We start from the raw sequence: 12,460 nt of genomic DNA, 5'->3' as shown, positions 1-12,460 counted from the left end.
AAAGCTGAATTTTCAGCAGCCATTCCCTAGTAAAAAACTAATATATTTAAAATACATTTATTTCATATTAAGTATAGTTCAAGTATATTAACACATTTACTGACAAATAACTCGAAACTTACTGATATAAAAAATTATAATTGTGCACAACGCACATTTCTTAATATTAAATCTAAAATGTGTTTTAATGTCACTGTTGATGAGGACTGTATGATCTTTGAATATTGGTCTTTAAATGTAAAATATTTGTACCTTAGTGTACCTTAAGTATACTCGCAATAGTTTCACTTTAGCACAATCAAATATACGAAGCATATCTTTAATTGGACTTCAGCACTACTTCAGCACAATTAAAATGCATTAAGTACAAAATTAGTTGTTCCAATTTAGCAGACTTTAAGTATACTAGATTAGTATACTAATAGTACAATTGAAAGGAATTTTATTAAGTACATAAATAGGAAAATGTATTTGTAGTATACTTAGCATGAACATGAACATTTAAGTGTATTGGTTTTTCACTAGGGTTACTTCAGTCACACATGATCCTGCAGAAATCATAAAATATGCGGATTTGTTGCAACTAACATTTCTTTAAAAAAATAAAAATACATTACTTTCAGGGTTCTTTGATTAGAAGGTTCCAAAGAACAGACTTTATTTGAAATACACTGAACAAAATTATAAATGCAACACTTTTGTTTTTGCCCCCATTTTTCATGAGCTGAATTCAAAGGTCTAAGACTTTTTCTATGTACACAAAAGGCCTATTTCTCTCAAATATTGTTCACAAATCTGTCTAAATCTGTGTTAGTGAGCTCTTCTCCTTTGCCAAGATAATCCATCCACCTCACAGGTGTGGCATATCAAGATGCTGATTAGACAGCATGATTATTGCACAGGTGTGCCTTAGGCTGGCCACAATAAAAGGCCACTCTAAAATGTGCAGTTTTATCACACAGCACAATGCCACAGATGTCGCAAGTTTTGAGGGAGCGTGCAATTGGCATGCTGACTGCAGGAATGTCCACCAGAGCTGTTGCTCGTGAATTGAATGTTCATTTCTCTACCATAAGCCGTCTCCAAAGGCGTTTCAGAGAATTTGGCAGTACATCCAACCAGCCTCACAACCGCAGACCACGTGAAACCACACCAGCACAGGACCTCCACATCCAGCATCTTCACCTCCAAGATCATCTGAGACCAGCCACCCGGACAGCTGCTGCAACAATCGGTTTGCATAACCAAAGAATTTCTTCACAAACTGTCAGAAACCGTCTCAGGGAAGCTCATCTGCATGCTCGTCATCCTCATCGTGGTCTGGGTGAGCAGTTTGCTGATGTCAACGTTGTGGATCGAGTGGCCCATGGTGGCGGTGGAGTTATGGTATGGGCAGGCGTATGTTATGGACAACGAACATGGGTGCAATTTATGGATGGCATTTTGAATGCACAGAGATACCGTGACGAGATCCTGAGACTCATTGTTGTGCCATTCTTCCACCATCACCTCATGTTGCAGCATGATAATGCACGGCCCCATGTTGCAAGGATCTGTACACAATTCACGGAAGCTGAAAACATCCCAGTTCTTGCATGGCCAGCATACTCACCGGACAAGTCACTCATTGAGCATGTTTGGGATGCTCTGGATCGGCGTATACGACAGCGTGTTCCAGTTCCTGCCAATATCCAGACACTTCACACAGCCATGGAAGAGTAGTGGACAACCTGATCAACTCTATGCGAAGGAGATCGTATTTTCAGACCCCCCCCCCCCCCCCCCAATACAGTAAAACTGCACATTTTAAAGTGGCCTTTTATTGTGGCCAGCCTAAGGCACACCTGCAATAATCATGCTGTCTAATCAGCATCTTGATATGCCACACCTGTGAGGTGGATGGATTATTTCGGCAAAGGAGTATACTGCTCACTAACACAGATTTAGACAAGATTTGTGAGCAATATTTGAAAGAAATAGGCCTTTTGTGTACATAGAAAAAGTCTTAGATCTTTGAGTTCAGCTCATGAAAAATGGGGGCAAAAGCAAAAGTGTTGCGTTTATAATTTTGTTCAGTGTAGAACACTCTAAATGTATACTTTTTTACTGTCACTTTTGATCAGTTTTTTTAGTGTTTCCTTGGTGATTAATAGTTTTTTTAATATATATATATATATATATATATATATATATATATATATATATATGTGTGTGTTTGTGTGTGTGTGCGCGTGTATGTATTATTTATATATATATATATATACACAGGTACATCTCAAAAATTTTAATATCGTGAAAAAGTTTTTTTTTTATTGTAACATTTCAAAAAGTGAAACTTTCATATATTTTAGATTCATTACATGTAAAGTAAAACATTTCAAAAGTTTTTTGTTTTAATGTAGATGATTAGACCTTACAGCTCATGAAAGTCAAAAATCTGTATCTCAAAATATTAGAATATTTACATTTGAGTTTAAATTAATGACCATCCCTACAGTATAAATTCTGGGTATCTCTTGTTCTTTGAAACCACAATAATGGGGAAGACTGCTGACTTGGCAATGATCCAGAAGACGAACATTGACGCCCTCCACAAAGAGGGTAAGTCACAGAGGGTCATTACTGAAAGGAGTGGCTGTTTACAGAGTGCTGTATCAAAGCATATTAAATGCACAGTTGACTGGAAGGAAGAATTTGGGTAGGAAAAGTTGCACAAGCAACAGGGATTACCGCAAGCTTGAGAATACTGTCAAGAAAAGCTGATTCAAACACTTGGGAGAGCTTCACAAGGAGTGGACTGAAGCTGGAGTCAGTGCATCAAGAGTCACCACGCACAGACGTCTTCAGGAAAAGGGCTACCAAGCCACTTCTGAACCAGAGACAACGTCAGAAGTGTCTTACCTGGGCTGTGGAGAAAAAGAACTGGACTGTTGCTCAGTGGTCCAAAGTCCTCTTTTCAGATGAAAGTAAATTTTGCATTTCATTTGGAAATCAAGGTCTGGAGTCTGGAGGAAGAGTGGAGAGGCACAGAATCCATGTTGCTTGAAGTCCAGTGTGAAGTTTCCACAGTCAGTGATGATTTGGGCTGCCATGTCATCTGCTGGTGTTGGTCCACTGTGTTTTCTGAAGTCCACAGTCAACGCAGCCATCTACCAGGAAATTTTAAAGCACTTCATGCTTCCTTCTGCTGACAAGCTTTATGGAGATGCTGATTTCATTTTCCAGCAGGACTTGGCACCTGCCCACACTGCCAAAGGTACCAAAAGCTGGTTCAATGACCATGGTGTTACTGTGTTTAATTGGCCAGCAAACTCGCCTGACCTGAACCCCATAGAGGATCTATGGGATATTGTCAAGAGGATGATGAAAGGCACCAGACCTACGTGTAATGAATCTATATAATATATAGGTTTCACTTTCTAAAATGAGTGACAAAAAATATTGACCTTTTTCATGATATTCAAATTTTTTGAGATGTACCTTTTAGGGAATGCTACAATAGGCATAGGATATACATTCGTTCTTTATTATTGCTATTAAGAAGTAACAAAAATCCTTACAAAGGTTTACATTAAGCCTTAATTCCACAGGAATATATGAACGAAGTATTGCCACTGATAGACATATAATGCAAGATATTATTCTGAGGAATCTATGGGTGTAGCCTTTCTTTCAGATTATATGAGGCCATAACACTGTCAAATACATATGCAGAGTATAGAGAACCAGTGTGAGATTACAGCTCATATCAGGAGTATTATGTTATGCTGAAGAGTGTGACAATGTGTCAGCAGTGGAGATACTGGCAATATACAAAGGTACTTCATTCATCACATGAAGCGACAATGAAATATACACATCTACACAAGACATTTACAAACTCTCACACAGTGGCACTTAAAAATGAAACACAAACTTGCTCGTCATTAACTAACTAACTGTGTAACATGTGAACCAATCGAATCCTAAAACTATCTTCTGATCTAGCACCCTCCTTTATAGATCTCTAGCAACTTTCATCTGTCTAATCAGTTGTTGTTATTCAGTTTGATGTGCAGTACATTTAAGTTGCCTCGTAAATGTGGAAGAGAGTAATCTGGTGCCTGTCGGGAGCTTTTGGAATTAATAAAATGCAGAGTCAGTGGACACTGGGAGTAGTTTTGGAGTTGCAGTTCTTGGCCTCTCTCGGCCTGATGTGAAGCGTTTCTGAGTGTTTGTCTCTGGCACTCTCTTGTGGCTCTTCCCGGTTGTACAGCATTGATTGTAATTGTGGCAGACACTGGTCCCAATCCTCAGGCAGTAAGAGCAAAAGGAAGCCCAAACAAATGATGGACACCGCAATGATGCGTACACTGTTGAGCTGGATCTCACACATGTAGTGATCTATGACTGGAGTATGAAAGATTTTTGATGGTCACTTATGAATTACAGTTAAATGTTTGAATATTTTAGTATTGAAACACCAAGATGCTAATGTAATCTATTTGTAAAACATTTAAACTATATGAAATCTTTTAACTACAATTAAAAAAATTATACCTTTTTTTTCAGCAAGGATGCATTAAAAATTGATCAAAAGTGACAGTAGCAACATTTATAATAATACAAAATAATTACATTCCAAATCAATTCTAATTATCAAAATCCAATTATCAAAGAATCATAAAAAATAGGTTTATTGGTCTCCAATAAACTGTTTTCAAGAAGAAATGTTTCATGAGCATCAAATTAGCATATTAGAATGATTTTGAGCTGCTGGAAATTCAGCTTTGAGATCACAGGAATACATTTAATTTTAAAATATATTAAAAGACAAAACAGTTATCTTAAATTGGACTAATATTTTACAATATTACTTTTTTTTACTGTATTTTTGATCAAATAAATGCAGCCTTGGAGACATCTCTCATTTTACAGAACCCAGATTTTGAACAGTAGATTATACAGTATTATGGGGTAAAAGAGTAAATTAATCATATAAAAAGTAATTTACTCAAAAATCATTTACTCATCCTCATGTTTTTGGATTCTGTATGGCTTGTTTTCTTCCGTGAAACACAAAATGAAATGTTTAACAGAATATTGACGCTGAAATTTTTCATTCAATGAAAGTAAATGGTGATGAAGTATTGTCAAACCCACATTTCATTAATTCATTCATTTTTTTTTTTTTTTTGGAAGTTTGATGACCCCTGGTCAATACTTATGTTCAACAGAGTTAAAATAATGCTTAACATCACCTTTTGTGGATTACAGAAGAAATATAACTTTCTAACAACATAAAACTTCACAAACATCAAGTGGCTGTATTATGACTCACCAGCATTGAGAGGCACACTGAGGACAACGCCCAGAGAAATCAGAGCAGGAAGTGTTATCAGAACACCAAAATTCAAGAGGAAGTTGAACACTAAAAGAGCAGCCAAAGAAAAGAGTCAGAAGTTAAACGTCTTAATGATGGATTTGTTTATTACAAACACACAGCTTTTCACTTCTGTAGATGTTAACCAATATACTGGAGTCGTGTGGATTACTTGTGGATTATTGCGATATTTTATCAGAGGCTTGAACTCTCATTCGGATGGCACACATTCAATCTGTGTAGATAAGAGAAGTTTGTGTCTGTGTATTTGTGTCCATCTCTTACCCAGCAGAAGAACGGACATGCCACAGATGCTTGGCCATGGCAAATCTCGAGGTGAAACAAAGTCCTCGGCCCCCATGAGAAGCAGGATCAGAGGTACAGCACTAATGAAGACCAAATTAGCTCCTCCGAGGACAGTAAGATACACAGCTGCTTCACCCAGCTTTGCACTACCCAGAACAAGCTTAAACAGAACCTGAAGAAACAGATTTACACTTATAGATTTCTCTACAGATGAAGAGAGCATAAAATAATTACATGTTCATTTGAAACATCTCTGAAATAGCAGGTCATTGGTGTATGACAGTCTCAGATGTGTTTGTTGTGCTTTGTAATCCCATCTTACTTTGTATATAGCTGCTGTTGATGCAGAACCAACCACAAGGGAGATGCCTATCACAGAATAGCTGTGGAAACCATCGGCATATGTCATCATAACAATGCCCCCAATGGCTAAAATGGATGCCACAATCTGTGATTAGATAGAACAAAGTGCATTATGATAAAAAGTAAAAATCAAGTATAGACTTAATCGCAACTGCACACAACAGTATAACCATAATTAAAGGTTTTAATAGATCAGTTTATGTATCATAGACTCACCCGCACTCCCATAAAGCGATCCCGCAGGACAATCCAGGATATTAGGAAGACAAAGGCACGACTACAGCAGAAAAGGGCACAGGCATCAGTGGCAGGGATTCTGCGAAGGCCTTGCAGGTACAGGTAGCTGGTGAGAGTCCACAGCACTCCAAAAGGAGCCACGCGAGAGAACAGCATCCTTAGGGACAGCCCGTCATCTCCCAAGAACTGACAACACTCTCTGTTGTGAATCCACACACATGCAAATAACGTATCATACCATAATTTATCGTACCGGCATTTCCAATACACATTTATGTAACAGAGAATGCCAAAAGTTTGGACACACCTGAATGGCTGGAAGATTGATCTTAAAGATGTTTGATCTGAAGTCTAGTGCTTCATTTTCTATATAATTAAATAATCTAATGCTTAAAATTATTTTGTAGATGCATATCTATGTATTTCTTTACAATTTAAAAATACATACATTTTGTTTTTGTTTTTTTAAGACTGTAAAGTAAAAAAAAAAAAAAAAATCCAACGAGTGTCTACACTACCAGGTTTTGGGTCATTTGAACGAAAATGTTTCATTTAAAAAAATAAAAATAATTTTATACAGCAAGGACCCAATAAACTGATCTAAATTGAGAGTAAAGACATTTACAGTATAAAGTTACAAAATATTTTTATTTTTAAATAAAGCTGTTCTTTTAAGCTTTCTATTCATCAAAGAGTCCTGAAAAAACATATCATAGTTTCCACAGAAATATTCAACATTGATAATAATAATAAATGTTTCTGTAATATAATATTAGAATGATTTCTGTGATCATTTGACACTGAAGACTGAAGTAATGGCTTCTGAAAAGCTTTGCCATCACAGGCATAAATTACATTTTCTAAATCAAATATATTAAAATATTTTTTTATCAATAAATGGCTACAGTAAATTGGCAAGATATATAAAATAAAATATATTAAATATATACAACAGTAGCCAAAATAAGCCTTTTGATAATGTTTAACAATAACCAACATCAAGCAAAAGTCGTTTCAAAGGTGGAAAAGTAATTATATTTTTATGAAAGTTTACAAAATCAAACAATTTTTGTTTCCTTAGAAATAAAATACACTGATGAGCGCATTAAGATGTGCACATTGAGACATGGAACTTATTAATAAAGTAAATAGGTTTTGATTTTATGATGTCTTAATGAAGAAGAACTAGTAACTAGATGAACATTACAAAACCAGCTATCCAATTAGGGAAACCCTGCTTTGATTAAATTACTTCCAAAACTGCTGCTAAGTTAACCTTTAAGAAATCCTTTGTGCTGAACTCACAAAAGACAAAAAATGCCATGAGACATTAAGAAAATGAGATTAGTGTCAAGTCCTCTATCTAAGCAGCCTAGCCCAAAAAAAACGCAAAGTCAACAAAAGGTGTCTGCATAAAACTATTACACAGTGCAGCACTTTTGCAAAGAGTTCTCATTTTGAAATGCAGTGAAATTTTATAGGTCACAGAGTCAGATCTCCTTGCATGAAAGGAAACACAACCCATCTTACCTGAAGCGCTGTCTGGGAGTCTGTCTGTCCTTGCTACAGCACAGGTGACCCAGGTAGTAAAGAGGGAAGATGGCACAGTTCCAGGAGGTGGAGAACCAAGTGAGGGTGAACGGGGCATTCAAGCGTCTGATGGTTATTTTGGCCAACTGAGTGCAGCCTGTCCAAGAAACGCAGATGCAGATCACCACAGCAACACCCCACAGTGCTCCGCGCAGGTGGACTGCAGTCATATGCAAACAGCAGCGGAGCCTCTGCAGCCTGTTCCCACAATCTGATTGGACTGTTTCTGTGGCAGAATGGCCATCTACCTTCACTTCCACCTTCTCACAGTTGGACTGGTCCTCCCCTGCAGAAACTGACAATATAATTGCATAATACAACGTCATAAGTATAGCCACAGGTATTTAAGCGCATCAACCCCTCTTTTTTAGCAATAAACTTTCATAAATGACAAAAATGACTGCAAATCTGAAATGCAGTACATAAGAGATATGTAATAATATCATTTCAGAACTGTAACTTTAGTAGGACAACTCACAGTTAGCACCTTTGTAAAGTTGAAAACATCTGAAATTCTAACAATGTTCTGGAGTCAATACACGTTAAGCACATTTTTAGAGCACTGTTTTTTGTCTTAGTAAAATAGGTGATTATAGAAACACTATTATTTAAAAGTTTGCAGTTGGTAAGAATTTGTTAATGTTTTTGAAAGGAGTCTCTTATGTATGTTCTCTAAGGTTGCATTTACTTGATAAAAATACAGTAAAAACAGTACTATTGTGAAATATTATTACAATTTTAAATATTTATATAAAAATGTTTTAAAAATGTATCCCTGTGATGGCAAAGCTGACATTTCTGCAGCTATAACTCCAGTCTCCTGTGATCTTTCAGAAATTATTGTAATATGCCAATTTGGTGCTCAAAAACATTTCTTAATATTATCGATGTTGTGCTGTTTAATATTTTGTGGAAACTTTTTTCAGGTTTCTTTAATTCCTTAAATAATTTTTACTATAACATATTACATTATACATATAAATTAAGCCCACGTTTAGAAGAACAGCATATATTTATAAATCTAAATATTTTGTAACATTATAAATGTATTTACTGTCAGTTTTAATCAATTTAGTGCATCCTTGCATATTTGTGGCATAATGTCATTTATCACAGACCAAATTTTTGACTTGTCCTTACGTTTTTTGTTTTTTTAAGTAAGACATATTTATACAACATTATAAAGCAAGATACAAGAACATTAGATTGCAGGAAGCAATACACAAGATATATGAATAATGTATTGCTGTCCATGGTACTGGAGGAATTATTCTATCACTAAGTTTTAAAGATGCTCCGTTGCATCATTTGAACTCCAACATTGATGATGAATGATCTACTTAATTAAAATGCTCTAAACGGAAGTCTCAACATTTTTACTTTACTACTAAGCATTATTTTGGAGAATCTGTTAACACCAAATATTTGTATCTGTTGCAACTGCATTCACAGAAAACCTTTTACTCCATTACAATTTCATGTAGCCTAAAATACTACATTGGTAAAGTTTATGTTATACTGTATGTCGTTATGACTTAAATCTCTCCTCAATGATTTCAAAATAAAATCAGATTTTTTTCTTTACCCTAATGTGACTAACAAGTCGATCAATCATGTTCACATGTTTAACTTGCACGCAAATCTTATGCTATGATGCAGTCAGTGGAGAAATGGAAATGAGAATTGAGAGAGACCTCATCTGCCCCTCATGACTCTCAAAACTGGGCTGGGACTCAGTTACCTTCTCATGCATAGTAGGAAAAACTGACAGAGCTGCACGTCGTAACTCAGGCAAGTGCTCAGCTCAAATACAACAATAGATACATCAGGGGTCGCATTTGCTAAACGGATATTTGCAGAATATGCAAGATGCTTCTTTTTTTTTTTTTAATAAGAGGGATTATAAATATTGCATTTTTGTTTTTCCTGTTTACAGTATTTACATATAGAAAGTAACTAAAAAGTGCTCTTTGTTAACAGATGATCTGACTCTGTTGTTTATCAAATAGGTGATAGATTTTGTCGCCTATGCCTGTGTCAACAGTATTTGAAAGTGCGGCGACAAATAAATATTTGTGCGGGTGGTTGCAGAGGGGCTCAAATTGATGCAGGGGTGTGAAGCTGGTCTTTGATCGATGTGTTTACATCGCAAAGCCTAGATGTTCAGCTCATACAAAAAAATAAAAAAATAATCAAAGACAAAAGAATTTATAGACAGGATTAGCAGCTTGATGAAAAACAAGAAGAAACAATCCTCGCTGTAACATTTAAGCCACTTTTACATTTTTTAGGAAGGAGTCAACCAGATTATTTCAAGTGTCAAGCAATGCAAAGCATCTCCAAACAACAGACTTACATAATGCATGTAAAATTTATATAATCCAATAATGAAATTCATGTAACACCATTTTATTTCTATTTAGGATACTTTATAAGTTAAAGGGATAGTCCACCTAAAAATTTAAATTCTGTCATCATTCACTCACCCTTACAAACCTGTCTACATTTCTTTCTTCTGTGGAACACAAAAGATATTATGAGGAATTTTCATGAACCGGCTACCAAACATTCTTCAATATTTTTATGTTCCAAAGATTGATACAAATTGAGGTAAGTGAATTATGAGAGAATTTCCATTTTTGGTTGGACTATCCCTTTAGGGTTTAAGAACCATATGGGCACCCTTGTATAATATTCATTAAATTTAACTTATAAAACACGCATGAATCAAGTGTACCTCTAAGAGATGCGTTCCAGGGCTCATAGCCATAGTAACCAGTGATCCTCAGGATGCGCTCTTCTATGGATGCGTTGTTGATGTACTCGACCGATCTCGATGACTTCAGTTCTTCACTTAGATCTTCATCAATGACAAGGGATTTCAGCTGTCTGATCTGAGGACTGATATCTGACAAGCGGCGCGGACTCATGTTTGAAGGCTTCCTCATTCCCCTGAAGATAAAGAAAAGACAATGGATCACAATGGATCACTGCGGAACTGTATAGCTTAAAAGAACCAACCTGCATGTAAACACTCCGTCCACAGCGCTAGAGGCACGACACAACGCAACGCGACAAAACGCTGCCAATCAATGTGTACAAAACTGCGAGTGCGCGCACGCGAGCGTTTTCTAGAGTCAAACTTGCAGTTGCGTTGCACTGCGGTCCTAAACCGTGTAAACTTGTTTATAAAACAGCCAACTGCAAGCTAGAGGAAGGCGTTTAAAAAGACTAAAAGATGTTCACGCGCTCATTTCGAAGCATCTGTAAAAAAAATTTGCCAAGAAATGCACCCAGTAACTCCCTCTGAGACAGATGCGTTCTGTTACTTCCGGCATTCCGATGAGCCCATTTTAAGAAGCAGTTACAGAATCAAGCGTTTTGAAATCGTGACTGTCCATGGTTAAAAGTTCAGAGTGCTGAGCTGAAGCAGCACTGCCGTCTGAAGAAGACACGACTAACCACCTGTGCACGCACTGCGCCTGCGCAGGCATAGATTCTGACATCGTCTCAGCTTTAATTCCACTAATACTGATGGTTCATCTTATAATTTGGCGTTATCCACGTTGACCACCAATAAACTCTTTTTAAAACACACTTTTTACACAAAATTAATTTGGTCAGCAACAGTCCATGTGCATAATTCAGTACAGAATTCTGACATTTTTCCTTTTTAAAGTTTTGAGCATTCAGTGGTTGAAATATTTTTGTAATAAAATGGAAGACTCATGGCTATTAGAGTATTGTATAGGTATATTAAACACACACACACACACACAGTCACACACACACACACACACAGGAAGTGGCTCTTGGTGAACGACCCATGAAGAGGGAATTGCATGCAAAGCCTTTTTGATCAAATGCGACTGTTTTTCACTGGGTCTTTCAATATTTTTTAAATTAGTTTTAAATACATTTTAGACCCATCCTAATACACATACACACAAGCTCATACTTGTTGCCATGCAGTTGCTATTGCATTCAGTTTTTAGCATGTCACTGTGTGTTTCTGAGGGTTTTCTGGGTGGCTGTGTATTATTCCGACCACCAAATTTCTAGGACATTCTGGTCCCTACATAAACCTCCATTTTATTGCGACCCTGGTGAAAATCTTAATTCTGATTGCTAAGAAAAGTGATATGACAGCAATATTTCATCAACAAGCCACACAATTTGAAAAATCATTCATGTCATCATTCAGAGTAGCATGCCAAATGTTTAATACAATATTTCTTCTTTCAACTCTGAAATATGATACATTTTAACCCAATAGTGATGCTGACCTTAACATGCACCATATGTTAATTTTCATACTTAATGGACATGTATGCTTTTTAATAAGTACCACATTTACTGCTTCACTATAGTTTATGGCATTTTCATTGCTGCTCCTAAAAAAACAAAACAAAAAACAACAACTTTAATTTACCCTGTGAAAATGCTGCCTGTTAAAAAAAAAGATGATATAAAGTCAGGTTTCTAAATTATATTGAAGTGCAAAGAACTGTAACAATCGAAAGTAAGTTGAGCATTAATAATCTATGCTTGGTAATCAAAGCTGTTTTAATAGAACGCCTTAAAAGCATAATTTTGCCATTA

At 36.2% G+C, this 12,460-nt stretch overlaps 1 protein-coding gene across 2 annotated transcripts; it reads right to left on the bottom strand.

Moving 5' to 3' along the window:
* Nucleotides 1-3,505: 3,505 nt before the first annotated feature.
* On the bottom strand, nt 3,506-11,344 carry LOC306857465 (solute carrier family 35 member F3-like). Of its 2 annotated transcripts, XM_079397421.1 has the most exons (8): nt 10,880-11,344; nt 10,596-10,810; nt 7,799-8,153; nt 6,248-6,467; nt 5,991-6,116; nt 5,648-5,840; nt 5,321-5,410; nt 3,506-4,389 (listed from the first exon to the last, which is right to left on the bottom strand). In XM_079397421.1, the coding sequence occupies exons 2-8, from the start codon at nt 10,804-10,806 to the stop codon at nt 4,139-4,141; spliced, it is 1,446 nt and encodes a 481-aa protein (XP_079253547.1). In that variant the 5' UTR covers nt 10,807-10,810; nt 10,880-11,344; the 3' UTR covers nt 3,506-4,138. The 2 variants fall into 2 exon arrangements, with proteins under 2 accessions (XP_079253547.1, XP_079253548.1); XM_079397422.1 differs by having other exon boundaries at nt 10,596-11,327.
* Between the last annotated feature and the right edge of the window lie 1,116 nt (nt 11,345-12,460).

The sequence above is a fragment of the Barbus barbus genome (assembly GCF_936440315.1).
Source record: "Barbus barbus genome assembly, chromosome: 38".
NCBI lineage: Eukaryota > Metazoa > Chordata > Actinopteri > Cypriniformes > Cyprinidae > Barbus > Barbus barbus.
The sequence above is the reverse complement of the archived record's forward strand: the minus strand, read 5'-3'. Positions and strand labels throughout refer to the sequence as shown.

What these genes read in the sequence shown, in the direction of transcription:
- LOC306857465 (XM_079397421.1), bottom strand. Translation starts at nt 10,806, where the DNA reads ATGAGGAAGCCTTCAAACATGAGTCCGCGCCGCTTGTCAGATATCAGT. An exon ending in ACTCCCAGACAGCGCTTCAG is followed by an intron (nt 6,468 to 7,798) that starts GTAAGATGGGTT and finishes GATTCACAACAG; the next exon opens with AGAGTGTTGTCAGTTCTTGG. An exon ending in CATGTCCGTTCTTCTGCTGG is followed by an intron (nt 5,411 to 5,647) that starts GTAAGAGATGGA and finishes CTGCTCTTTTAG; the next exon opens with TGTTCAACTTCCTCTTGAAT.